At 47.0% G+C, this 25903-nt stretch overlaps 1 protein-coding gene across 1 annotated transcript in view; it reads right to left on the bottom strand.

Moving 5' to 3' along the window:
- The window catches only part of LOC148478446 (interferon-induced very large GTPase 1-like), a 43885-nt gene extending 22426 nt beyond the window's left edge, over positions 1-21459 (bottom strand). Inside the window, exons 1-4 of the mRNA XM_088455400.1 lie at positions 21382-21459; positions 7464-7772; positions 5331-5645; positions 1910-2224 (exon numbers count right to left, since the gene is read on the bottom strand). Of these exons, the coding sequence (XP_088311526.1) occupies positions 1910-2224; positions 5331-5645; positions 7464-7752 (919 nt within the window). The 5' untranslated portion in view covers positions 7753-7772; positions 21382-21459. The remainder of the gene's footprint in view (positions 1-1909; positions 2225-5330; positions 5646-7463; positions 7773-21381) is intronic.
- Between the last annotated feature and the right edge of the window lie 4444 nt (positions 21460-25903).

Below are 25903 nucleotides of genomic sequence, written 5' to 3'. Positions count from 1 at the left end.
CCGATCTCAGACAGACAGTACTGTACACTCTGTACAGAACTTGTTCAAAATGGAGGTAATTTCCAGTCACCAACATTAGAATGAATGGGGGAATGGAATGTGTCTCTATCTCCATGTTCCACATTATGTTTATTTATATTTTCTTTCTTCATTTTAACTTTTTCTAGAGCATCTTTGCCCATGCTGTTTTGTATCACAAATTAAAAGAACTGCGCTATACCAATCATAATAAATGTAAACATACAAATGTAGCAAATTAAAACTGCAATTTATTTAAATTCAAAGATAACACTAGTGCATGGGTCCCAGCATAGTCATTAAAACCTGATTAAAAAAAGACAATATTGTATGGACAAGACCCTTTCTTTCAATCCAATGTTTTGGAAAAAATACCAGTGTCCTGGAAATACCAGATAAAATAATAGTAATCCTCTACTGTGGAACGTTAGTGTCACAAAGTTCCCAATAGTGTAACGAAGAGTCGATAGATGAAAAAATCTACTTTTATAAGGAGAAGGTTGAGTAAATTTTATTAAATCAAATAGCAACAATGTCTCCAGTATTGTATGACTGTAGTGATCACATTCGTTTACCATATTAAACAGAGAATTCATATGTTGAAATCCATTTACCACAGCTTATGGAACGCTGATACATAAAGGATTCCAATTTTAATTTTTTCCAAAAATAAAATGTCCACTTCCCAGCAAAAAGTTGTAGTGCCGCTCCATCACAAACGCCTCAACCACAGGCAATTCAATTTAACATAGAAAAAAAAAAAAAAGAGAGAGATGGTGGGCACACAGGTGAGTATAATAATTAAAATGACTTTACTGGTAAGTATTGCTTACTTACATCAAAGATTGTAACAGCGAGTGTAGTACAGTAGTTTCTGTCTCCTGGTTTCAGCAATGTCTCAACACCGTACCCTGAATGCACCGGGCCAAAGTCTTGGGTGCTGGCAACAGCGTCTGACGTCACAACGTCCACGTCCTCCAGGCCACGCCCAACCCGTTTCGTCAACAAACATGTGCTACACTGACCAGATGCCCCATTAAGTGCATTATTATTACTGCCTATAACTCAGCCTTGAGAAAGAATCGCAATAGAATTGAAACTTGGGTGGCTTGATGGCATGTTAAAAGACTTCAAAATAAAAAATTCAGATACTTCAAACAATCTGGAGAGTGCCTTCTTTCTACAGGAGTAGAGTGCAACATATGTGTGGGACATCCCTTGGAGATCCCTGAAGAGCACCCCAGTAGCTGGGACAAATAAAGATGAGAGGGCAGGACACACCCACTATAGTATACACACACACACACACACACACACACACACGTGTATATATCATGCTGTAAGTGCTCTAGACGCAGCATCTCTTTGAAATGGCTGCTGCCTCTCAGTGAAAATCCCACCAAAGTAATACAACATAAGCTCCACCCCCTAAGATGGCGCTGCTCATTTTACCTCAGATGTTATTATAAATATTTCCATGGAAGCTCCTGTTGAAGATGCTTCTGTCAGTAGGTCCCAACTCACCAGAGTGTTATTAAAGCACATTGGGAGGAGGGACGCAGCTAGTCCCATCTCAATCACAGTGAGAAAGATGGGACTGCACATAACCGTGATTGCTGGCCGGCTGTCCAAAAAAAAACAAAAAACAGGAAAAGCAGAACTCGATTTGAAGGTGACCGTGGCTCAAGGTGCTTAATACCACCTCTAGCTGCCCACAAAGACTTTTCATAGAAAACGCCAAGTAATTAAAATAAAGAAAACATAAAACTATAAAAATAAGATGTTTTTCCCTCTATAACCATATACTGTAGATATTATGTAACTGTATATAATATTTATATAATGTGATATTCTGTGGTTACTAGTGACTGTGAGGAGGGAAGTTACTCACTTTCTGGGAGGAGTTGGGACACATCAGACAAGGCCGGGAACCTGGGCATCATGTTCTCTAGATGGTGTAGGAAGGTCTCACAGGCCGGTTCTCCCTTCTGTAGTATAATGTATATCAGTCTGTCAGCTCTCTCTGCTGGGGTCACAGCCTCATACAGATCTGTATACTCCTGGAGAGTAATGAGGTGGAGAGAGTCCAGCTCATCACACAAACCGTCCACATTCTCCTCAAACACTTCCACTAATTTCCAATGCAGCCGTTTAATAGTCTGTGACGCTTCTCTGATGGGAACCAGCGTTTTCTGAGATTCATAGTCTGAAAATAAATATAAGCACAGTGATTGGCCTGTATACTGTACATAGAATGATTTACCTGTGTTGAACAAATCATGTCATGAAGTGACTGTAAGGTATTCATTGTCATTTGTAGTGTGGACCATTTCATTTATTGTGATTCATTTTTGATTTTCATTTTTATCTTAATAGTTGACAGACAATTGTGCTGATCACTTACTGTCAGTGATTATAAATCATTGGTCTGATTGAGTCGTGGACGTGGTTGCATCTGCTCTTGCGTCTGTTGCTGGAGTTGTGTCTGTGATAATATGCAGCCTTCCCCTTGTGTAGATGCCTGAGCCAGACTGTGCAAGGACTGAGACACTGACTCTGAGGGGTAAATTTACTAACAATCGAGACAGGTCGAGATGACCATCTCGGGTGATTTATTGATTTTTTTCCCTTCTTGCAAATTTACTAAAGGCAAAAGTCGGGTGAGTTAGAGAGAGATTTCAATCATCTCACTCGTAAAACTCGGGTGAGATAGCAATCTCGAATCATATAACCATCGGGGCAAATCGCAAGTACTTTTCACCTAAAACATACATCTCTCAAATTTACCAAGATTCGGGATGACAAGCTGGGTGAGATAGGAGCAAACTCTCTGTCAAAATCACTTTTCAAACTCTCAATCCCCTGAGCTGCGAGATGGTCAGAAACATACACAAATCATTGTGATTTGTGTATGTTTCTTTCTGTAAATGGTGAAAATAGGGATAATATGTTAAAAAAATTACGTGAGGTCCCCCCCCCCAAAAGTCTAACCAGCCTCGGGCTTGCCAGGCTGTCCTGGTTCTTAATTTACATGGAAAAAAATGTGTAGGGTTCCACTGTAAATTACGAACCAGCAACAGGCAGCAGGGACAGAGCTGGTTTTAAATATACGGAGAAACAAAATTACGTGAGGTCCCCGTATATTTAAAACCAGCCCTGGAACCTTTCTAACAGGGGACTGATGCCACAGCCAGGGGTGCCCTTTCACCGGGCCCCCCAGCCACAGCATCAGGTCTGACCATTAGTCAGCCCAGACCAGGGATCCGTGGGGAATTGGTGAACCCCCAATAAAGGGGTCACCCTGTCCAGGGCATCCCTGGCCTAGGCTGATAGTCCGGGGCTAATGTCTGCTCTTGGGAACGAGTTCACTTCAGTCCCGGGCCACCAGCCAATCAGCGGCGGCTAACATTAGCGGCCGCTCATTGGCTGGGTCCCACGTGGGCTTAGCCTATGACTGGCTCCTCCACGTGGGTCCCAGCCAATGAGTGGCCGCTAATGTTAGCCGCCGCTGATTGGCTGGTGGCCCGGGACTGAAGTGAACTCATTCCAATGAGCAGACATTAGCACAGTGTAACACCATGCAGTAACATGTTGTTACACTGTATCCTGCCCACGTATTGGATTTCTGCGGAGAACATCGAGGGACATAAAAATGAGTATTGGATCTTTTTTTACAGGTAATTCGTACGGATACTTTACGTTGACAAGGGAACATGAACATCTGGAAACAGGTGAGTATGTGTAAGTGTGTTTATGGATGCAATAAAGCATTATTTTCACAGTGTGTTGTGTGTTTTATTAACCATTTCTTTACAGGTGAACTACAGGTACCAGTAGGCCCTAAATGCCCCACATGCTGGTACTTGTGGTTCTCCAAGTACCAGCATGCGGGGGAGGCTTGCTGGGGCCTTTAGTTCCACTGTAAAGACAATGATGAAAATCTAAATTTTACACTACACCTAACACTATCAACTCGCCACCCACCACCCAGGGGTGGCGGGGATAGCCCCAGGCTATCAGTCTAGGCCAGGGGTGCCCTGGAGAGGGTGACCCCTTTATTGGGGGGGGGTCACCAACTCCTCAGGGATCCCTGGCCTGGTCTGACTAATGGTCAGGGCTGATGCTACGGCTGGGGGGCTTGGTGTAAGGGCACCCCTGGCTGTGGCATCAGTCCCCTGTTAGAAAGGGTCCAGGGCTGGTTTTAAATATATGGGTACCTCACGTCTTTTTTTTCCTCCGTATATTTAAAACCAGCTCTGTCCCTGCTGCCTGTTGCTGGTTCATAATTTACAGTGGAACCCTACACATTTTCTTCCCTGTGAATTAAGAACCAGGACAGGCTGGCAAGCCCAGGGCTGGTTAGTGTTTTGGGGGGAAACTCACATCATTTTTTTTTTTTTTTAACATTTATCTGTTTTTTACAAGTATTAACACCCAAGCAGCAAGCACATATCTCACTGATATATCTCACTGATATGTGCTGGCTGCTAGCTCGGGAGAGATTTGCAGAGAGAAAACACTGCAATCTCGGGTGAGTAATCTCCTGCAAAATGAGTTACATGGGAGAGATATCTTGTTCTACTTCACCATCGGCCAACTCGTTTAGCCTCAAATCGCCTGTTGGTAAATTTGCAAAAAAAAAAAAAAAGGGATTTAAATCACCCGAATTTTGGCAAGTACCAGCGAGATAAATCACTTTGAAAATCGGGACCATCTCGAATCTTAGTAAATTTACCCCTGAGTCTCTGTACACTATAGCTGCATACACACACAACGATTTTGTTACCAACGATTTTATGAATGATTTTATGAACGATTTTATGGACGATTTTCTGTCAGATTATCTGTCAGATTTTTTAAAGTGTAATGAACGATTTTTATGAACTACAAACGATTTTTGCATATTCCCTTAATGAAAATCGTTCAGTTGACAAGTCTGACTGAACTACAAACTACAAACTACTCTGTAATCACCTCTGCCTGTCAATCAGGCAGAAGCATACGGGGGCCTGCGTGCGATCAGGCGCAGAATCCTGAGAATTGCCTGCACTGCTGAAATCAGGCCCAATATTACTAATAGATACAGTGCAACCTGAATCTGATGGTAACAATGGCAAAAAAAATCTCACATTACCTGACCTTGGATTTTATTAGATGTGATATCGTCACTCTCACTGACCTTTCAGAAATAAAGTAGAAAATCCTCCTTATAACTATAAACCTATTTCCTTCAATAACCAGTGACCAAGTTTATATAATATTACATATACTGTATATGGTAACCAGTGACTGTGATGAGGGAAGTTACTCACTTTCTGGTAAGTGCTGGGACACATCAGACAAGGCCGGGAACCTGGACATCATGTTCTCTAGATGGTGGAGGAACCTCTCACAGGCCAGTTCTCCCTTCTTTAATATAATGTATATCAGTCTGTCAGCTCTCTCTGCTGGGGTCACAGCCTCATACAGGTCTGTATACTCCTGGGGAGTAATGAGGTGGAGAGAGTCCAGCTCATCACACAAACCGTCCACATTCTCCTCATGCACTTCCACTAATTTCCATTTTAGATGTTTAATAGTCTTTAATGCTTCTCTGATAGCATCTGATATTTTCTGAGATTCACCATCTACTGTAAAAAAAAAAAAAAGTATAAATACAGAGATTTGCATAGAATTATTTAAACATGTTGGTTTCTGAATAAAATCATATAATAAAGGTTAGATATTTGTTGAAGAAGTATTTAATTCGTCAACAGTCAGAAAGTCAACAGTGTAATGCTGACTAGAGAATACAGACACATTAATAATGATAATATAACGTATATAAATATTTACATGGTCATAATTTGAACATTGTACATGCTGACAGTTAAAATGTTGACATAGCAATTTTCACTATTTTTGCCTAACCCTAAATCTAGCACTAAATACTGTCGACATTCAGAACATGCTGACGTTCTGATGGCCTCATTCTGACTGGGTACCATTTATAGTGTACTCATTCATTTTTTCCACATTTATCTTACCAGTTGATGAAAAATTGTGCTGATCACAAACAGTAATTTAAAAATTTAGATTTTAGTAATTTAAATCTTTACTATTGGAGACCTTTAGGAGTCAAAGTCTCCTATTTCTTCCCTGTTAATATCCTTACATCTAATTCAACCTGGATCTGACAGCAACAACATCACAAATGCGCTCTGCTTCAAATTCACTAATAGAAATTGTAAAAAAATACCGGGAGGGAGCCCTGCAATAAGGGATGTAGTCTGGAAGCCAACGGTCTAAATGCCGAACGCCGGCTTCCAGACTCTCTAATCCCAGCGTGGTACTAATGACAGGCGTCAAAAACTCGACGCCTGTCATTAACCATACACCAGAAAACAGACGCCCTGCATACCGAAAGAAGGTACAGCCACGAGGGATGGGGGGGGAGGGTTAGGTTTAGGGCTCACGGGGGGAATCAGGGTTAGGCACCCCCCGGGAGGGATAGGTTTAGGCTAGGGGAAGGGGGGTTATGGTTAGGCACCCCCAGGGGGAGGTTAGGGTTAGGCTAGGGGGAGGGAGGGTTAGGGTTAGGCACCCCCCCGGGGGACATAGGTTTAGGCGGCGGGGAAGGGGTGGGTTAGGTTTAGGTACTTAGAGGGGGGATTAGGGCAAGGCACCCCTAAGGGAGGGTTAGCGTTAGGGGGTAGAATTAGGTTAGCGATACTTACCTTAAAGACAATCGGGATCTTCACCCTTGCCGGGTTGCCGCTGTCGGGATTTGAACCGCCGGCCGCATACCTACTACACCCCTGCAATAATAATGCTATCTGGAGATGGCGTAAAGAGGATTCCCTCCCGTCTCACCCACTATAACTTGGCCTTCCCTGTCTGAAGACAACAGAGCCCCTAGTAAGCTTCAGCGACCAGCCTGCTTGTCTGATAAACCGTAGGCTGATCACAGAGAGAAAAAACTATTTAAAAAAAAAACCCCACACTTACCTCTGCTCAGGTGACCCGGTGAGCTCCTTGGTGACCCGGTTCTGATCGCTGTGCCCCAGTCATCTAATCCGTAAACGGAGATGCTGTGAAGTCCAGGCAGCATCCTGAGTTTACTGCAGGATTCAGATGACTGGATAACAGAGGAGCTCACCAATCATCTGAACGGAGGTAAGCGTAAGCCAGTAGGGGGAGCGGTGGGGATCGTGTGGGAGCATTTGTGGGGTGGTTAGCCAGCGGCGAATGCGCGGTCACTCTCAGGGTATTTTTTGTGAAAAATACCCTGAGAAGTGTGTGGAGAGGATTTGCAGGGACAGAGCTTTTTCGCAAGCTCTATCCTTGCACCCGATATTTCAAACATCCTTGTGATGTATTCAAATACAGCAAATTTGGACAATTTTATAACATACCATCGCATTCTGATGCGGATTGTGATAAATAGGGAACATAAAATGACTCACTTTCTGGGAGGTGTTGGGAATCAGACAGTGCCGGGAAACTGGGAATCATCCATAGAAGGTGGAGGAACGTCTCACAGTCTGGTTCTCCCTTCTGTAGTATAATGCGTATCAGTCTGTCAGCTCTCTCTGCTGGGGTCACAGCCTCATACAGATCTTTATACTCTTGGTAAGTAATGAGGCGACAAGATTTCAGCCCATCGCACAAACCATCTACATGCTCCTCATACACTTCCATTAGTTTCCATCTCAGTTGTTTAATAGTTTTCAGGGCTTCTCTGATTGGATCCATTGTATTCTGAGTGTAACAAGCTGAAAATATGTATTAATACAGCAATTAGTTTGATTACATAGAATGATTTACATGAGTTGGTTATTGAATAAAAAAATTAATAAAGGAATCTGGGTTATTCAATGACCGTGATAAAGTGTACAGTTATTTGTGATCACATTTTTCCATATTTATCTCATTAGTTAACTAAAAAATGTGGTGAACACAGACTGTACATACTATAATGTTACACTTCTCAGAAGATAGCCATGTGTGAGAACAATTGTGAGTACATTTCAATCACAACACACAAAACAGTTCTGAAAAAATTCTGAATTCAGATTTAGAACAAATAATAGTTTTACACATATGACATAATTATATTACATACGGTTTTGGCCGGGGACCCAAGCCATGCAGCTAAGATGGCTGCTACTGCCTCCATACCGCGGTGCCATCAAAGGGAAATATTGGTGCTATGCACGTGATGTAATATGTAATAATGTAACATGTATATTGTTAATACCTGTTGCAGCTGGCTGTGGCGTTGGTGGATGTGCCACCAAGGGAGTTAATGTTCAGCGCTGGGGGCTGGGTCTAGATCAGTGTTGGCTAACCTTGACACTCCAGCTGTTATGGAACTACATAACCCAGCATGCACTGCTACAGTTTTGCTATTAGGGCATGCTAAAACTGTGGCAGGGCATGCTGGGATATATAGTTCCACAACAGCTGGAGTGTCAAGGTTAGCCAACACTGGTCTAGATGAACATTGTTTTGAAAATAATTCTAAATGTTTGCAAATGTTGTAATGCTTTTGACCATATTATATTTAGTGCGTTCTGCGCACTTTTTGAATTATAATTTTATATTAACAAAAACAGGTCTAAATTAAATATTTTTTTCTGTTTTTTATACATTTCAAAACCAAAACTGTATCAAACACTTGAGGGTCTGCTCACAACTAAATTTATAATGTGTAAATAAAGCTTTGATTTAATTAATTTTATTTTCCAAGGTGTAAAGTTACTAAAGGTATAATGATTTTCTATAGCAATGTACAGTAGATTCTCTTTAAAGAATGCAGGTACTTCAATCTATCATAGCGCTACACCTGTTGCAAGACATTTTGGGTGAACTTTAAATTTATGCTACTAGATCACATTCCTCCACTAAAAGGAGGAGGGGACCACAATAAGTCAGAGGTAGACTGGATGGATATATCAGGTAAAAACACTTAAGCTGGGTACACACTGGCCAATATATTGCGAGTGAGTGCAGTGGCATCACAAGGGGGGTGCGGGCCGCACCGGGTGTCACCCGCAGAAGGGTGACACCAAGGTGCAGACTGACACTCTCCCACAGTGACAGAAGCCGGGTGCTGCACTGTAGTATTAAGTGCAGCACCCAGCTCCTGACACTGTGAGGCAGCCAGCATGCAACCCCGCGCCTCCCAGTAATGAACGGGACCACGGGGGATCGGGCCGCGAGGCCACGCCCCGTCCTGTGAGACCACGCCCCCATCACATGAGGCCACGCCCCTTTTTGGGGCACGCTCAGCTTCACCGTGCTTACAACATTCCTCCCCACACTGGGTGACACCACGGGGAGGGACGCCACTGGGTGGGTGTGTACCCATGATAGGTCTGGGAACAACGTCGTTTACAGACATATCGCATCTGCTCTGCAGCCCATTCACCAGGCTATCCTTTTAAAAGTTGGTAGTTATGAACTGTCTTAGCCTTAATAAGTTGGATGACCCTAAAGGCATACATGCCTACCCTCCCGGTTTTCGCGGGAGGCTCCCGATTTTTCGGGTAACCCCCCGCACCCCCGGAAGGGTAGGCATTGCTCCTGCATTCTGCCCACTTCCTAGTGAAGTGGGCAGAATGAGGAGAATACCAGCGGTGATCGCGGGTCTCCATGTAGGGGGCAGGGCTTAAAACGTGATTCTACATGGATCACATCATTTGGCCCCGCCCCCTATGCAAATTATAGCCAGTCGCGGCAATTTTACCCCATCATCCCCCTCCTGCTTCTCTTACCCGGGCTTCTCCCAGGAAGAGATTTACAAAGGTAGGCAACTCTGCCTAAAGGCCACTACACAGGGAACGATATAGGCAATTATATGATCTCATTAACGATTTCCCTTGAACTCCAGGATGCGATGTGCAGCAAAAACTGCACAATCTGACACAAGATCTTACTTCATCACAGTCCGTAGGGGGGACTACGCTTGGGTATAGGCTGGCAGGTGGAGTCCGAACACCAAACAGTTAAATTCTTCAGCAATGTGCAGCCCAGGCTCCTCCTCCCTTATACCCCACCCCCAGCCCAGGCAGGCCAGTCAAGTTTGGTGCTGCAGAAGTGTGCAACTCTAATATGGGGCAGCTAATGCAGCCTCATATTTATTCAGTTTTTGTTTTTTTTGAGCAGGTGGCGTCAGGCATACCTATCGGATGCTTGGCCTGGCGCTCCACCAACCCCGCTGCTGGTGGCTGCAGCATCAACGAGAGGGTCGGTGACCTTGGCCGGGTCTTCCCAGTACACAGAGAACCCCAGCCGCATGCTGAGGGCACAGTCAGGTAAGAACATCAGCACGGCTGTCACCACTGGTGTGGAGATCACCGGCGGTGATGACAAACCAGAAGGCTGGGATGCCTGCACCCCCCAAGACCACCAAGGTACTTGAAGGCAGCGGAGGGTCTGCAGTGCTGGCGGGATCACTGGATTATAGAGCGCCATCGGGGATCTGCAGGAGGAAATTGCCCTGGGAGGATCTATGTCAGCAGGGGGAGGTAGGCTCTCCCAGTGAGCCCCTTCACTGGCCCTTGGTGTGAACCCTAATGGAAGCTTCCCACCATGGGTTTATTCCTCCTCTTCCTCCTCCTCCTCCTCCTTCTTTCTCCCTTGCACAGATGCTGAACAGCCATTTTATACAAGTGCTGGCTACAGTTTGTCTTCAAAGAGGTTTGCCTCCTGTCTCCCTGTATACCTCCATTCAGGTCAGGTTATACAGTCTAGCTCCATCCAGCCGACTGGGGTTGGATTGTTGAACATTTGCCTATTATTATTGCATTGAATGTGACTGTGTGCTTGTTCTAATTTTTCACACTATTGTATCTGTCTATTTTTCATTACTATAGCTGTGAAAGGGGTCAGTTGCATACTCCGTTTGGGCAGAGCATCATGTTCCAGCTCTATAGGCAGTTTTTATTTCGGGGGGTCCAATATTGGGAAGCAGACTTTCTAAATCGTCAAGATGTCCACACCAGCGATTGGACCCTTCATCCGGATGTCTTTCAGCTTCTAGTTTATCATTGGGGCCTGCCAGAAGTCGATCTGATGGTGTCTCGGTACAACCACAAGGTACCAAAGTATGGATCTCGCACCAGAGACCCAGGGGCTTTTCTGGTGGAAACCTTGGCAGTTCAGTGGACTTTCAGTCTCAGGTACACATTCCCTCCGATCTCACTTCTGTTGAGGGTTCTCCGCAATTTAAATGGTGGAAGGTGGCACAGTGATTCTGGTTTCTCCTAATTGGCCAGCTTGGTACGTAGATCTTGAGAGCCTCTCCATAGACGCCCTGCTGCATCTTTCTCCATGGCTGGACCTTCTGTCACAGGGACCGTGCTTCCACATGGATCTGACTCACTTCGCTTTTAGGGAGTGGCTATTGAGACATCCGTCTTAAAGAAATAAAGATTTTTCGTGGTCAGACATTCACACCATGTGGAAGACTATGGGCCTGATTCAGACCCACTCGCAAGCGGCTGTCTGCTCGCAAGTGGGTCGATGGTATGAACTGAGCATGCGCACGACGGAGGGAGCTCCGTCGTGCGCATGCGCCAGACGCGACGAGCGAAGGATTTCCCTTCGCTCGTTGTGTCTCTTCAAAGGGGGCGTGCTGTCGATGGTGACTGACAGCACGCCCCCTTTGCTGGGCGTGCCGGGGGCGTGCCTCCCTGACGGGGGCGTTCCCAAGGGAACACCTCCTGTCAAAAGCCGGCCCACTGACAGCACTAGTGATGTCAGTGGGGAGTGATTTTGGCTCTGATAGAGCCAAAATCACTCCGAGCCTTGCGGTTGAGAAACTCAACCGCAGGCTTTCCTACGCAGTTTCGATGGTCGCGATGGTCAAGACCATCGCGGCCATCAAACTGCACGCTCGTATATGCTGTGGGTGGTGACCCACAGCTATACGAGCGTCCATGGGGACGCTCCATATTTATGGAGGACGGCCCTGATTCAGAGCGTGCGCTCTGCTCAGAGCGTACGGCTCTGAATCAGGGCCCATATACCTTTTCGCTATTGCTTCGGCTTGGAGAGTGTACTTGAGCCCTTTGTTGTATTGCTCTCCTCTGCTGGCAATTCATTCGGACAAGGCCATTCCTACCTTCCTAAGGTGGTTTCCAGATTCCGTCTCAATTAGGAGATTGTGGTCCCGGCTTTTCAGTCTTTGGAGGATTCGGCAAATGAGGCCTATTTAGATGTTGTAAGGGCTCTCCGCATCTATGTAGAACATACCAGGGATATCTGGAAATCAGATTCCATTTTCATTCTCTATGGTTTCCACAGGTGTGGCTGGCCATCTATGAAGCAGACCAGCTCCCCAGAGATACCTGACATGGGCTGATTAGCGGTCAGAGGTAATCCTTTGACCGGGGGACCCAGTGAAATGGTTCCCCTGGCTAAGGCATTACTCCTTCACTAGAAAGGATTCAGTGCTGTTTATGGAAAATACAAGGGACCACTACTCTTTTTGTCCTCTGTATTTCCAAAACCAGGACTAGTTCAGCTGAGCACAGTACTGGTTATGCCAAATACAGGGAACCCATACGTCTTCTGTCCCCTGTATTTTTACAACCAAGACTGGCTCTGAAAATCCTGGTACTGGTTGTGCTAAATACAGGGGACCCTATGTAATTTGTCCCCTGTATTTTCACAACCAGGAACAGCTGTGAAAAATCCGGGGCTGGTTGTGCTTTACAGGGGTGGGGGTGTGCCATTTTTTTTCTTTTTTACACAGATGCATGGACAGATTTCACTGATCCGTCCGTGCCATCTGTGTATTTCATGCTTGCATCACGGATCTCCCTGATCAATGCATGCAAGTGACATCGACATCATATGCGGGACCAAATTACACATCATTCGGGCATAAACACTGAACGATATGCCGCCAGATCATGTATGAGATCAACAGATCTTGCCTGCAGTAGGCAAGATCTGACGATTTGATGAATGACCCACGGGTTCGCGCATTGGCAGTTAGTGCACACTCACGATTTGCACAATCTGTCCGTCCAATGCTTCGAAAATGGCCAGATCGTACATAATATTGTACCGCGAGTGGGCACCTTAACTGACCAGCAGGTTTATTTTTTTAAATCTTGCTCTGAATGTCTCCAGTGAGGATATAAGTAGTCTATATCACTGAGATCTGAACTCACTTCTTGTGCTGGGTACACACTGGCCGATATATAGGCCATTCAGTTGATCAGCCAATATATCGTGCCCCCGTCGGCCAGTGTGTACAGGTATGTCTGTGAACAACGACTTTCACAGACATATCGCATTGGCTGTGCTGCACAGCCAATGAACACGTATGTCTGCAGACATATCTGTCCATCAGCAAGTGTGTATGGGCGATCAGCCGATCCCGTACACAGGGGTGCAGACAGGGGGAGAGCCGCGAGCGGATACTACTTGACCGGGTCCAGCACAACTCCCCATCCACAGCAGCCCAGCACACGCTGCTGTGTCCTGGGCTGCACTGGGAGACTGTCCGAGGCTGCTAAAGCGATCACGCCCCCTATTGGCTGTGTGCCGGGCTGAGGGGCACCAGCGCCCCCCTCCACAGCGCCACAAATGTTTGTTTGCTTTTTTGAAGGGGGCGTGGCCACACCCTCTGCGATTCGGCCACGCCTGCTACCTGCCCCTCCCCCCCCCCGGCCGCCGGGACCCGCTGCAGCATACAGATGATGGTCGTTCAGTGTGTATGAACGACCATCATCAGCACATATATCTGTCAGGTGTGTACCCACCTTTCGTTTGGTGGCAGAGGCTGCTATTTACATTTATTTCTGGCTTTCACAATGTTTTAAAGCTATAGTATTGTGCCCTTTACTACACCGTTAGCGATAATAGAGTTAGTTATGAAGCCTTTTCTCCTGATGTAATAGGGCTGTTCAAAACTGAGGGTCAGTGGGCAGCTCAGTAATCACATCGCCCTGTATCCCTTTGTCAGAATGCAGTGTGACCAGCTGGAGGCATATTACATTTATTGTATTTGCATTGGTGTAAATACAAGTCAGTAATTATCTGTACGTTTCCTTAAATTTAGAAGTGAAATTTTCAATACTGACTTTTAGTGGCAGCTATAAGATCCTTCTCTTTGCTATGTGAGTGATGGGGGATGTTACCTCATATCATACTGTATGTCCTTAGATGTCCTGCAGTGATTTCCGCACTATAAGACATACTTGGCAATAGCGCTGACCAGTGGCGGGCTGGGCCAGGGGGCAGGGTGCCATGTGCCCCCCGGGCCGCAGCGTCATTTGGGCCGTGGGCAGTCTGTGTCACTGTGACACATATTGCACCGCGTGTGTAGTGATAACCGGACGCTGTGTGTTTGTTTTGATCAGCAGCCAATGAGAGTCTGTCAGACTCTCATTAGCTGCTGCTGCGCCCACTGCAGGAGTCACTCCATCTTCCGGCTTCCGCAGTGGGCAATGGGAGAGGCGTCATGACGTCATATGACATCCTCTCCCATAATGCAGAGCGGCTCGGCCCGGGAAGGACAGACGGAGGAGCGGATGGTGACGGCGGGAGCGGGGATTCAGGTAAGTGTTTTTTTTTATTTTTTACTATGTGTGTCTACTGGGGGGGGAGGCTGGCACTACAAGGGGGGAGACCACTACTGGGGGCACCACAAGGGGGGAACCACTACTGGAGGCACTGCAAGGGGGGGACTACTACTAATGGGGGCAATACAAGGGGGGGACTACTACTACTGGGGGCACTACAAGGGGGGGGACTACTGGGGGCACTACAAAGGGGGAACCACTACTGGGGGCACTACAAGAAGGAGGGACTACTGGAGGCACTACAAGAGGGAGACCACTACTGGGGGTACTACAAGGGGGAGATCACTACTGGGGGCACTACAGGGGGGGACCACTACTGGGTATTATAACTGGGGGCACTTCAAAGGGGGGACTACAACTGGGGGCACTACAAGGGGGAGGACTACTACTACAAGGAGGGACTACTACTGGGGTACTACAAGGGGGGGACTACTACTACTAGGGGCACTACAAGGGGAGGGGACAAGTACTAGGGGCACTGCATAGGGGGGAGGGGACTACTACTAGGGGCACTACATAGGGGGGAGGGGGCTACCACTGGGGGCACTGCATCGAGGGACCACTGCTGGGGGCTCTATAAAAAGGGCAAAACTGGGGGTACTGCATATGGGGGAGACTACAACTGGGGCCACTAATTAAGGGGCACTGCGTAAGGGTTACCACTATTAGGGGCATTGCATGGGGTGTGGAATGCTACTGGGGGCACTATATAAGGAGCATTGTATAGGGGGTACCACTACTAGGGGCATTATAAGGGGGGGACTACTACTGGGGGCATTACAAGGGGGGGATTACTACTGGGGGCACTACAAGGGGGAGAGCACTACTGGGGGCACTACAAGGGGGACTACTACTGGAGCACTACAAGGGGGGGACTACTACTGGGGGCACTGCATAGGGGGTACCACTACTGGGGGCACTATATAAGGGGCTTACTACTGGGGGCACATGGGGCACTGTACAGGGGGGACCACTACTGTGGGCACTGTATAAGGGGCACTGCATAGGGGTGATCACTACTGGGGGCACTACTGGAGGCTGCATAAGGGGGTCCTCTCCTGGGGCACAGGGGGGCACTGCATATGGGCACCACGACAGTGCTGTCCCTAATCTTTATTTTTACTTTACATTAATCCCATATGGACCCGCCTTCTCCCTGGAACACTTGTGGGGGGGGGGCGCCGTAGCACGCATGTTCCTCGGGCACCCTGGCTACACGCTACTTCTCTGCCAGGGCCGCCTGCATGCATTTGCCCCCCAGGCTAAAAGTTGCCAGCCAGCCCCTGGCGCTGACAGTTCTTTGCAGTGCTGTATACACTTAGGCAGTCTCCATCTCCTGTGCCTAGACCCCTGTCAGATCTCAATGCGGTGTCCCCCAGACTGGCCCCTTCCCCTAGCTGTCTTCACTGACAGAATCACAACCTCCTCTTTCTCTTACAGGTTGAATCACCGCAAGCCGTATCATTCCGCATCTCTCTCTGACAGGACGAATCACTGCAAGCCGTATCACTCCGCATCTCTCTCTGACAGGACGAATCACCGTAAGCTGTATCACTCCACCTCTATCTGCAGCTGTCACCTCAGCAATAAAGTGGTCACCTGGGCACTCTAGAAGTATAAACTCCTTATGGGCTCCAGCGGGTTACTGCTACCAGCACAGCTGCATTAGTGAATAATATACCATTCATTTTAGTACATGCTAATAAACCCACCTATCACTAAAAGAAATTACAGTACATACATATTTTAGCAACTACAGGCAGGGTTACCAATGTTTTTTTTCCAGAATATCTACCATGAGATGTGCTTCCCTTAACAGTTCAACTTAGCCCCTCAATATATACTGTGTACATATACAGTACCAGTCAAAAGTTTGGACACACCTTCTCATTCAATGGTTTTTGTTTATTTAAATTATTTTCAACATAGTAGATTAATACTGAAGACATCAAAACTATGAAAGATCACATATGGAATTATGTTGTAAACCAAAAAGTGTTAAATCAAAATGTTTTATATTTTAGATTCCTCAAAGTAGACCCCTTTTGCTTGGATGCCAGCTTTGCACACTCTTGGCATTCTCTCAGTTAGCACCATGAGGTATCTCCTGGAATGGTTTTCCAACAGTCTTGAAGGAGTTCCCAGAGGTGCTGAGCACTTGTTGGCTGCTTTTCCTTCTCTCTGTGGTCCAACTCATCCCAAACCAGCTCAATTGGGTTTAGGTCGGGTGATTGTGGAGGTCAGGTCTTCTGATGCAGCACTCCATCACTTTCCTTCTTGGTCAAGTAGCCCTTACATAGCCTGGAGCTGTGTTTGGGATCATTGTCTTGTTGAAAAACAAATGATGGTCCCAGTAAGTGCAAACCAGATGGGATGGCATTGCAGAATTCTGTGGTAGCCATGCTGGTTAAGTGTGCCTTGAATTTTGAATAAATCACCAACTGGGTCACCAGCAAAGCACCCCACACCATCACACCTCCTCCTCCATGCTTCACAGTGGGAATCACATATGCAGAAACCATCTGCTCACCTTCTCTGCGTCTCACAAAGACTCAGCAGTTGGAAACAAAAATCTCCAATTTGGACTCATCAGACCAAAGTACAGATTTCCACCTGTCTAATGTCCATTCCTTGTGTTTCTTGGCCCAAGCTATTCTCTTCTTCTTGTTGTTCATCCTCAGTAGTGGCTTCTTCGCAGCAATATGACCATGAAGGCCTGATTCAGGCAGTCTCCTCTGAAAAGTTGATTTTGAGATTTGTCTGCTACTTGAACTCTGTGAAGACTTTATGTGGTCTCTAATCTGAGGTACTGTTAAGTAGCGGTTTCTGAGGCTGGCAACTCTAATTAATTTATCCTCTGTAGCAGAGGTAACTCTTGGTCTTCCTTTCCTGGGGTGGTCTTCATGAGAGCCAGTTTCATTATAGCGTTTGATGGTTTTTGCAACTGCACTTGATTATACATTCAAAGTTCTTGAAATTTTCCATATCGACTGACCTTCATGTCTTGAAGTAATGATGGACTGTCGTTCCTCTTTACTGAGTTGAGTGGTTGGTGCCATAATATGGATTACAACAGTAGTCAAATAGTGGTGTTCACTGTGTACTAACCCTACCTCTGCACAACACAACGGATGGTCTCAAACACATTAAGAATAATTCCACAGATTGACTCTTGACAAGGCACACCTGTTACTTCAAAACCATTCCAGGAGATACCTCATGAAGCTGACTGAGAGAATGCCAAGAGTGTGCAAAGCTGTCATCAAAGCAAAAGGGGGCTACTTTGAGGAATCTAAAATATAAAACATATTTTGATTTAACACTTTTGGTTTACAAAATAATTACATATGTGTTCTTTCATAGTTTTGATGTCTTCAGTATTAATCTACTATGTTGAAAATAATTGAAATAAACAAAAATCATTGAATGAGAAGGTGTGTCCAAACTTTTGACTGTACATATAATTCTAACCAAGGGTTACACGTTTATTCTTAGTCTTTTTGTATTATTGGATGACCTTTGATCAACTAAAGTTTTGTCTATATCCGTTATCTTGTCAGGTTGCCATGGCAGCCTATGTTACTATGGTAATGTGAGACAGCATGACGGAAGTAGTCACTCATTTCCTAATTGCTTTGTTTGCTCTGATGCAGACTTTCAGTTTCAGGTGTTACAGCATAGCGGGGCTGTGTAATCTTCCTGACACTTGTACCAGTAAGGATTAGTACTGGTGACAAACATACTTCCAAGGTTTTATGGATTATCATTATCAGGTGAGTGCATGTAGAGGTAATTACCTCTACATGCAATACAGACCCTCCAACATGACCAATTAGGTACAAAATGGCTCCTGGACTTCCCTCTTAATTTATGATTGCAGACACCTGTGCTGAAACACCTGCCTCAATTACCCTAGATCACCACAGGTGACTGCAATCATAAATTAAGGGTCCAGGAGTAGAGCATTGTGTACCTAATGGAAGTGGTCATGTTGGAGGGTAGGGCACTATATGCATAGATGGGACTCAGTTTTAAGTATACAAGAAAAAATTAGAGAGTTATGGTAGACTTACCTAGAAAACTCCTTTTCTTTGAGGTCCATAGAGTCCACAAGAATACCATGGGGATATAATGGTTGGGGAGAACCAGGCACCAAACAGTTAAAGCTTTGGCTCCCAGAATGCCTCGGGTCCTCCTCCATATATACCCCACCCATAGCCACAGGAATTCAGTTTAGTTAACAAGCCTAAAGGCAGGAGAAGGAAAGAGGAAAAGGAAGAACAACCGTACACCGGAAACACTAACACAAAATGGGGGAATCTGTGACTGAATGAAAATAACCCAATGAAGCCAGGTTCGTCAGGATGGGTGCCCTCAAAAAAAAAAGGAGCTATCTAGGTAAGTCTACCATAACTCTAAATTTTCTTCTTCAGGGTCCACAGGGATACCATGGGGATGTCCTAAAGCAGTTCCCCTAGGGTGGGGGTGCTTCTGAGCAGAAAGGAGAACTCGTCGCCCAAAGGAAGTATCCTGGGAGGCAAAAGTATCAAAGGTATAAAGTACCAAAGCTTTAATTGTTTGGTGCCTGGTCTTCCAACCATAATAATATCCCCCTGGTATCGCTGTAGATCCCTATGGACCCCGAAAAAGAAACAGTACACCGTCTGACTACATTTCACTGTATTTCACATGTTTTTTCCGGAGGACATAAATAAAACAAAGTTATCATATTTATAAGCTGTTCTCCTTCACTACCTGGGAACGGTCAACCTCAGCATGCACGCCTGCGGCCGCGGCTTCCTATCTCATAACACCCAGGACCTCATTTCTGAGCCGGCCTCCTGGCCGCTCGCTAGGCTGTGAGTGACCACCCATAGCTTTAGCGAGCGGCCAGGTTGATGGTCACGATGGTCAAGACCATCGCGACCATCAGGGCTTGCGACAAGACCTTTGCGGTAGGGTCTTGTCTACCGCAAGCCCCAGGGAGCTTCCTGCAGGAAGTGGGGCCGCCCACAAACGGTCAGGCGTTCCTTAAGGAACACCTCCGTTTACCCAGCTACACCCCCACCCCGCCTACAAAATAGGGCAAGCTGTCGATCACCAAAGACAGCCGCCCCTTTTATAGTGAGCCCCGGAGTGAGAGAATTTCTTTCTCGCTCCGGGGCTTGCGCACACGCAGCGCAGCCGCTGCACGTGCACAGGGCCCAACAACGACCCGCTTGCGAGTGCTCAAGCGCTTGCGAGCGGGTCTGAATGAGACCCCCGGTGCACCCATGGAACCCTTTTTCTAAGCACCCTGTGTACACATATTAAAATATTATTTAGTATACAACAATTACAGTAAGCACAACATAATTAGTTAGTAATAGACAATCAATGCAAATTAAACTAAACATCAAGATAAAACTAAAGGGGCCTATCCATCAGCAGATGTGTTTCTGAGCGATGAAATCCAAAAGATATCCCTTGAAAATTCCGGTGGCTGTGCTGAACAATATCTGTCATGTACATGACAGATTTTGGCAAACGACAAACGATGAACGATATCGCATGACATCATTCAGGGAGTGGATTTTTTTCTCTCCAGCGCTCTGTAGCTGCTGCTAATATCTTTCGTCATTCGTCGTTTACCGCATATTAACTGCACGATATTGCTAATATCGTACAGCTATATGCGATAATTGACCAACATGTTGGAGAGATGATAGATGCGATTTATCAGCCGCGGGAGTGCGCATCTGTCATCGTTCAGGGCCTATCCATTAGCAGATATAATGAATGACTGAACGATATATCGTTCAATTGTTCGTTTTATCTGCTAATGGATAGGCCCCTTAATAGTCAATGAAGGTTGTAGCCACAAATCACAAAGGATATACAGTATGAAAGGAATGACCATGGGCCTGATTCAGACCCGCTCGCGAGCGCTATGCGCTCGCAAGCAGGTCGATGTTGGCCCAGTGCACATGCGCACGACGGAGCCGGCTCTGTCGTGCGCATGCGTGAGACCCGGATAGCGACGGGTAAGCCATCGCTCGGGGTCTCGCTACAAAGGGGGCGTGCTGTCGATGGTGAGTGACAGCATGCCCCCTTTGGTGGGTGTGCCAGGGGCATGGCTGCCCAGATGGAGGCGTTCCCATGGGAATGCCTACCGTCTAGGGCCGGCCCCACTGACATCACAAGTGATGTCAGTGGGAGTGATTTTGGCTCTGTCAGAGCCAAAAGCACTCTTGGGCTTGCGGCAATGAGACCCTACCGCAAGGGTGTCGTTGCAAGCCCGATGGTCGCGATGGTCTTGACCATCGCGACCATCTTCCTGGCCGCTCGCTAGAGCTGTGGGTGGTCACCCACAGCTATACGAGCGACCAGGAGGCCGCTCTAAAAATAGAGAAGGATGGCCCTGATTCAGAGCGAGCGCTCTGTCAGAGCGTCCAGCTCTGAATCAGGGCCATAAACCATTCATAGTAAAATAGTGCCTAAGTAATTATGAATAAATCAAATGAAAACCCACAACTATGTAAGTAGCCTGAAAATGTACACAAATGAGTTTAATAAAGCCTGTTATTAATTGACTGGATAATTGTATAGACAGACCATGGGAAAGCTATACTGTACACACACACACAAATATTGAATACATTGCAGCAATCAAATGTAACACTGGAGCTTCAATGATTCATTTAACCCTTTGGGCTTTATGGAGGCTAATATGAAAATCCATTTAACCTCTTTCTGTAGGAGCAATTTAGACTAGTACTAGCACCCTAGCGAGTGGTGGTACCTGGTCAGTGATCTTGTACAGTATCTCAGGTTGGTGAATGGCTGTGTGGCAAAGTGGTGAGCTACAGGTTGCTCACTTTCTTCCAAGAGGATGGAGGCACCAATCGATGATCTGTGAATCGCCACCCGCTCTGTAAGTTAATGCTCTGTTTTTCCAATATAATGTTTGCTGCAAAGGCAAATGAGGGCATAGATTACAACACTACTTGGGCAATAAGGTGATCAGGGCCAGATTAAAGGGGGGGGGCGACAGGGGTGGCCATCCCTGGGCCCCCACACTCATCGGGGTTAAAGTGGGCCGGAGGCAGGGGCTGGCTGGCAACTTTTAGCCTTGGTGCCCGGAGCATGTGCGTGCTTAGGCCCCCCCCCCCTCAAGTGTTCCAGGGAGGAGGCAGGTCCATATGGAATTAATGTAAAGTAAAAATAAAGATATGGGACAGCCCCCTGTAGTGGTGCCCATATGCAGTGCCCGCTGTGCCCCAGGAGAGAACCCCCTTATGCAGACCACCCAGTAGTGATCCTCCTATGCAATGCCCCTTATACAGTGCCCCCAGTAGTGGTCCTCCCTGTGCAGTGCCCCTTGTGCCCCCAGTAGTAAGCCCCTTATATAGTGCCCCCAGTAGTGGTACCCCTATGCAGTGCCCCCAGTAGTAGTCCCCCCCTTGTAGTGCTCCAGTAGTAGTCCCCCTTGTAGTGCCCCCAGTAGTCCCCAGTAGTGATCTCCCCCTTGTAGTGCCCCCAGTAGTAGCCCCCCCTTGTAATGCCCACAGTAGTAGTCCCCCTTGTAATGCCCCTAGTAGTAATCCCCCCCTTGTTGTGCCCCCAGTAGTAGTCCCTCCCTTGTAATGCCCCCAGTAGTAATCCCCCCTTGTAATGCCCCCAGTAGTCATCCTCCTTGTAGTGCCCCCAGTGGTAATCCCCCTTGTAGTGCCCCCAGTAGTGCTCTCCCCCTTGTAGTGCACCCAGTAGTAGTCCTCCCCTTGTAGTGCCCCCAGTAGTAGTCCCCCCCTTGTAAAGCCCACAGTAGTAATCCCCCCTTGTAATGCCCCCAGTAGTAGCCCCCCCTTATGCCCCCAGTAGTAATCCCCATTGTAGTGCCCCCAGTAGTGCTCTCCCCCTTGTAGTGCCCCCAGTAGTAGTCCCCCCCATTGTAATGCCCCCAGTAGTAGTCCCCCCTTGTAGTCCCCCCCTTGTAATGCCCCCAGTAGTAATCCGCCCCTTGTTGTGCCCCCAGTAGTAGTCCTCCCCCTTGTAATGCTCCCAGTAGTAATCCCTCTTGTAGTGCACCCAGTAGTAGTCCTCCCCTTGTAGTGCCACCAGTAGTAGTCCCCCCCTTGTAAAGTCCACAGTAGTAATCCCCCCCTTGTAATGCCCCCAGTAGTAGCCCCCCCTTGTGCCCCCAGTAGTAATCCCCATTGTAGTGCCCCCAGTAGTGCTCTCCCCTTGTAGTGCCCCCAGTAGTAGTACACTCCATTGTAATGCCCCCAGTAGTAGTCCCCCCCTTGTAGTCCCCCCCTTGTAATGCCCCCAGTAGTAATCTGCCCCGTGCTGTGCCCCCAGTAGTAGTCCTCCCGCTTGTAATGCCCCCAGTAGTAATCCCTCTTGTAGTGCCCCCAGTAGCAGCCCACCCCCCAGTAGAGAGACACGTAAAAAAAGAAATGACCTGAAACCCCGCTCCTGCTCATGGTCCCGCCGCTGCTATCATCTCCTCTGTCCGTCCTCTTGGGCTGCTTTGCATTATGGAGAGACATCATGACATCATGACGTCTCTACCATTACCCACTGCGGGAGCCAGAAGATGGGTCCGGCAGTGGGCGCAGCAGCCGATGAAAGTCTGACAGACTCTCATTGGCTGCTAATTACAACAAACACACAGCTTCCGGCACTGGCGGCTGTGTGTTTGTCACTGTGTAGCGCTGACCGAACTCCGTCCGGTCAGTGCTACACACGCGGTGCAGCTGTGTCACAGTGACACAGACTGCCCATGGCCCACATGGCGCTGCAGCCCGGGTGGCATATGGCACCCTGCCCCCCGGCCCAGCCCACCACTGGCTGGAGGAGATGGAGACATTGCATAGGGAGCACTACTACTGGGTGCACTGCATAAAGGGCACTACCACTGTGGGCACTGACATTACTGTGGGCTCTGCATAAGTGGCACTGCTACTACTGGGGGCACTGCATAAGGGGCACTACCACTACTGGGGGCACTGCATAAGGGGCACTACCACTACTGGGGGCACTGCATAAGTGGCACTACTACTACTGGGGGCACTGCATAAGGGGCACTACCGCTACTGGGGGCACTGCATAAGAGACACTACTGCTGTGGGAATTGTGTATAAGGGGCACTACTGTGTGGAGTAATGTGAATCAGGGGCACTATGGCCCTCATTCAGAGGCGGTCACAAGAAGCGATCACTCTCTCTGAATGAGGGCAGCCGCTTCTCTTTTTTAGTGCGGCCTCCTGGTCGCTAGCTAAGCTGTGGGTTACCACCCACAGCTTAGCGACCGAACAGGGTGATGGTCGCGTTGGTCAAGACCATCGCGACAATCGGGGCTTGCGACGAGACCCTAAGGTTGGGTCTCGGCAAGTGTTGATGTTGATCAACAGCTCGCCCCATTTGGAAGGCGGGGGGGAGGTGGCTGGGCAAATGGAGCGTTCCTGCAGGAATGCCTGCCGTTTGTGGGTGGCCCTACTGACATCACTCGTGATTTCAGTAGGTGGACTTCCTGATCTATTAGAGCAGGAAGTCCACTGGGGCTTGCGGCCATGAGACCCTACCGCAAGTGTCTCATCGCAAGCCCAATGGTCGCGATGGTCTTGACCATCGCGACCATTACCTGGCCGCTCGCATAAGCTGTGTGTGGTCACCCACAGCTATGCGAGCGGCCAGGAGGCCGCAACTTAAACAACTTGTGCCCACCCTGATTCAGAGAGAGCGCTCGCTTTTTGCGAGCGGCTCTGAATCAGGCCCTGTGTGTGGGGATCTTACTGAATGGAAAAGCTGTGTGTTTGAGGGAGTGGCTAAACGCTATGCCCCTGAATATAAAGAATGCATTTTTCGGGGGTCCTAATAACATAGGTTTAGGCGGCTCACCTAAATTAGTAACATTCGGGTATACCAAAAAAATCATGACTATTTTTACTCCGTGAGCAACAAGTCATAGTATTGTAATGCCTGGGTCACTAGGGAGAAGGTCTGCGATTCCATACCTATTGCCCCACGAATTGCAGCTGCTGCAAGATAGATAAGTTTGTGTGTGCAATGTATGTCTGACATGTGCGTGTTTGTGCCTATATATATATATATATATATATGTATATATATATTATATATACGCACACACCCACACCAGTAACCCCCCCCCGCCTCCTGTAAAAATCCTGTCTGCCCCTGGAATTGGCATCCTTTAATTTGGCTGCTGGGTAAATATAGAGTCCATTACTATACAGTATATAGTTGGGTTTATTACGGCTAGGAGATTATTTCTTTGTGTGCTACATGCATTAAAGCAGGAGTAATACTCTGCTGTTCACAAGGTCACACTACAAGGCTGATTTGCAGTTATTACATTGTACCCAGCATGTGTCTAACATCTCACATTACATTTACACATTAGAGTATCTGAATCAGTTTACCTTCACTTCTTGTGTGTAGTCTCCAGCAGCTCCATGTGCAGGTCTCCTCGTTAAACTGTACAATGTCTATAGCTGGAAGCTAAGCCCAGATTTGATCAGCGAGTAGTATCATATTAGGAACAGACTGGTGGTTTATCTGGAAGTTAAATAATTTCTGAGAAATGAGAACAACTTTCAGTTTCATTTCTCTCCCTTTGTCAGTATTCTCTGGCTGTTGCTAGATCCTCCTTTGCTCCCTTCTCTCTCTAGTTTAAAGGCTCACATCCACTAGATGATTAAATCGAGCGATTGAATGGTTCGCAAATCGTTTGAAAATTGTTATCGTTTGTCTAAAATAACCAGTGATGCACGCTCCCGCTGGCCATTTAGACATCTATCATCGGGCAAATATGTTGGACAACCTGATGATAACGTCAGGATCAGCATGTTTGCAGATGATTAATGTGCCTACACTGAACGTCTGATCGCTCAGTGCAGGCTCATCACAGACTGACAAACGACTGCACGATTACAATGTCATAATCGTGCAGTCGTTTTAATGTCTATTAGTGGATGTGTGCCTTAACTTTCAAATCCCTGGGCTACAGCTGCTTCTGGGTCCTAGAGTCAGGTCCTCAGCAACACTCACTGTGAATTATTATTATTATTATTATCGTTATTATCATCATTTATTTATATGGCGCCACAAAATGTATTATTATAGATATTAATAAAAGTTACGTGTTCCTTTACCTCATCTATCTGGACCTCTATATGTTTAGACAGACTTCAGCTATCTAGAGTACAATCTATCCAGTGAGTGCCCTTATAGGAATACTTTCTTCTTCCTTTTCCATGTAATGATTTATTCTATTCCTGGGTGCACCTCCACCTTAAACAT

This window comes from Taudactylus pleione, unplaced genomic scaffold (genome assembly GCF_031769625.1).
Source record: "Taudactylus pleione unplaced genomic scaffold, aTauple2 ptg000653l, whole genome shotgun sequence".
Taxonomy (NCBI): Eukaryota; Metazoa; Chordata; class Amphibia; order Anura; family Myobatrachidae; genus Taudactylus; species Taudactylus pleione.
Note: the sequence above shows the minus strand (reverse complement) of the source record. Positions and strands in the feature narration are given on the sequence as shown.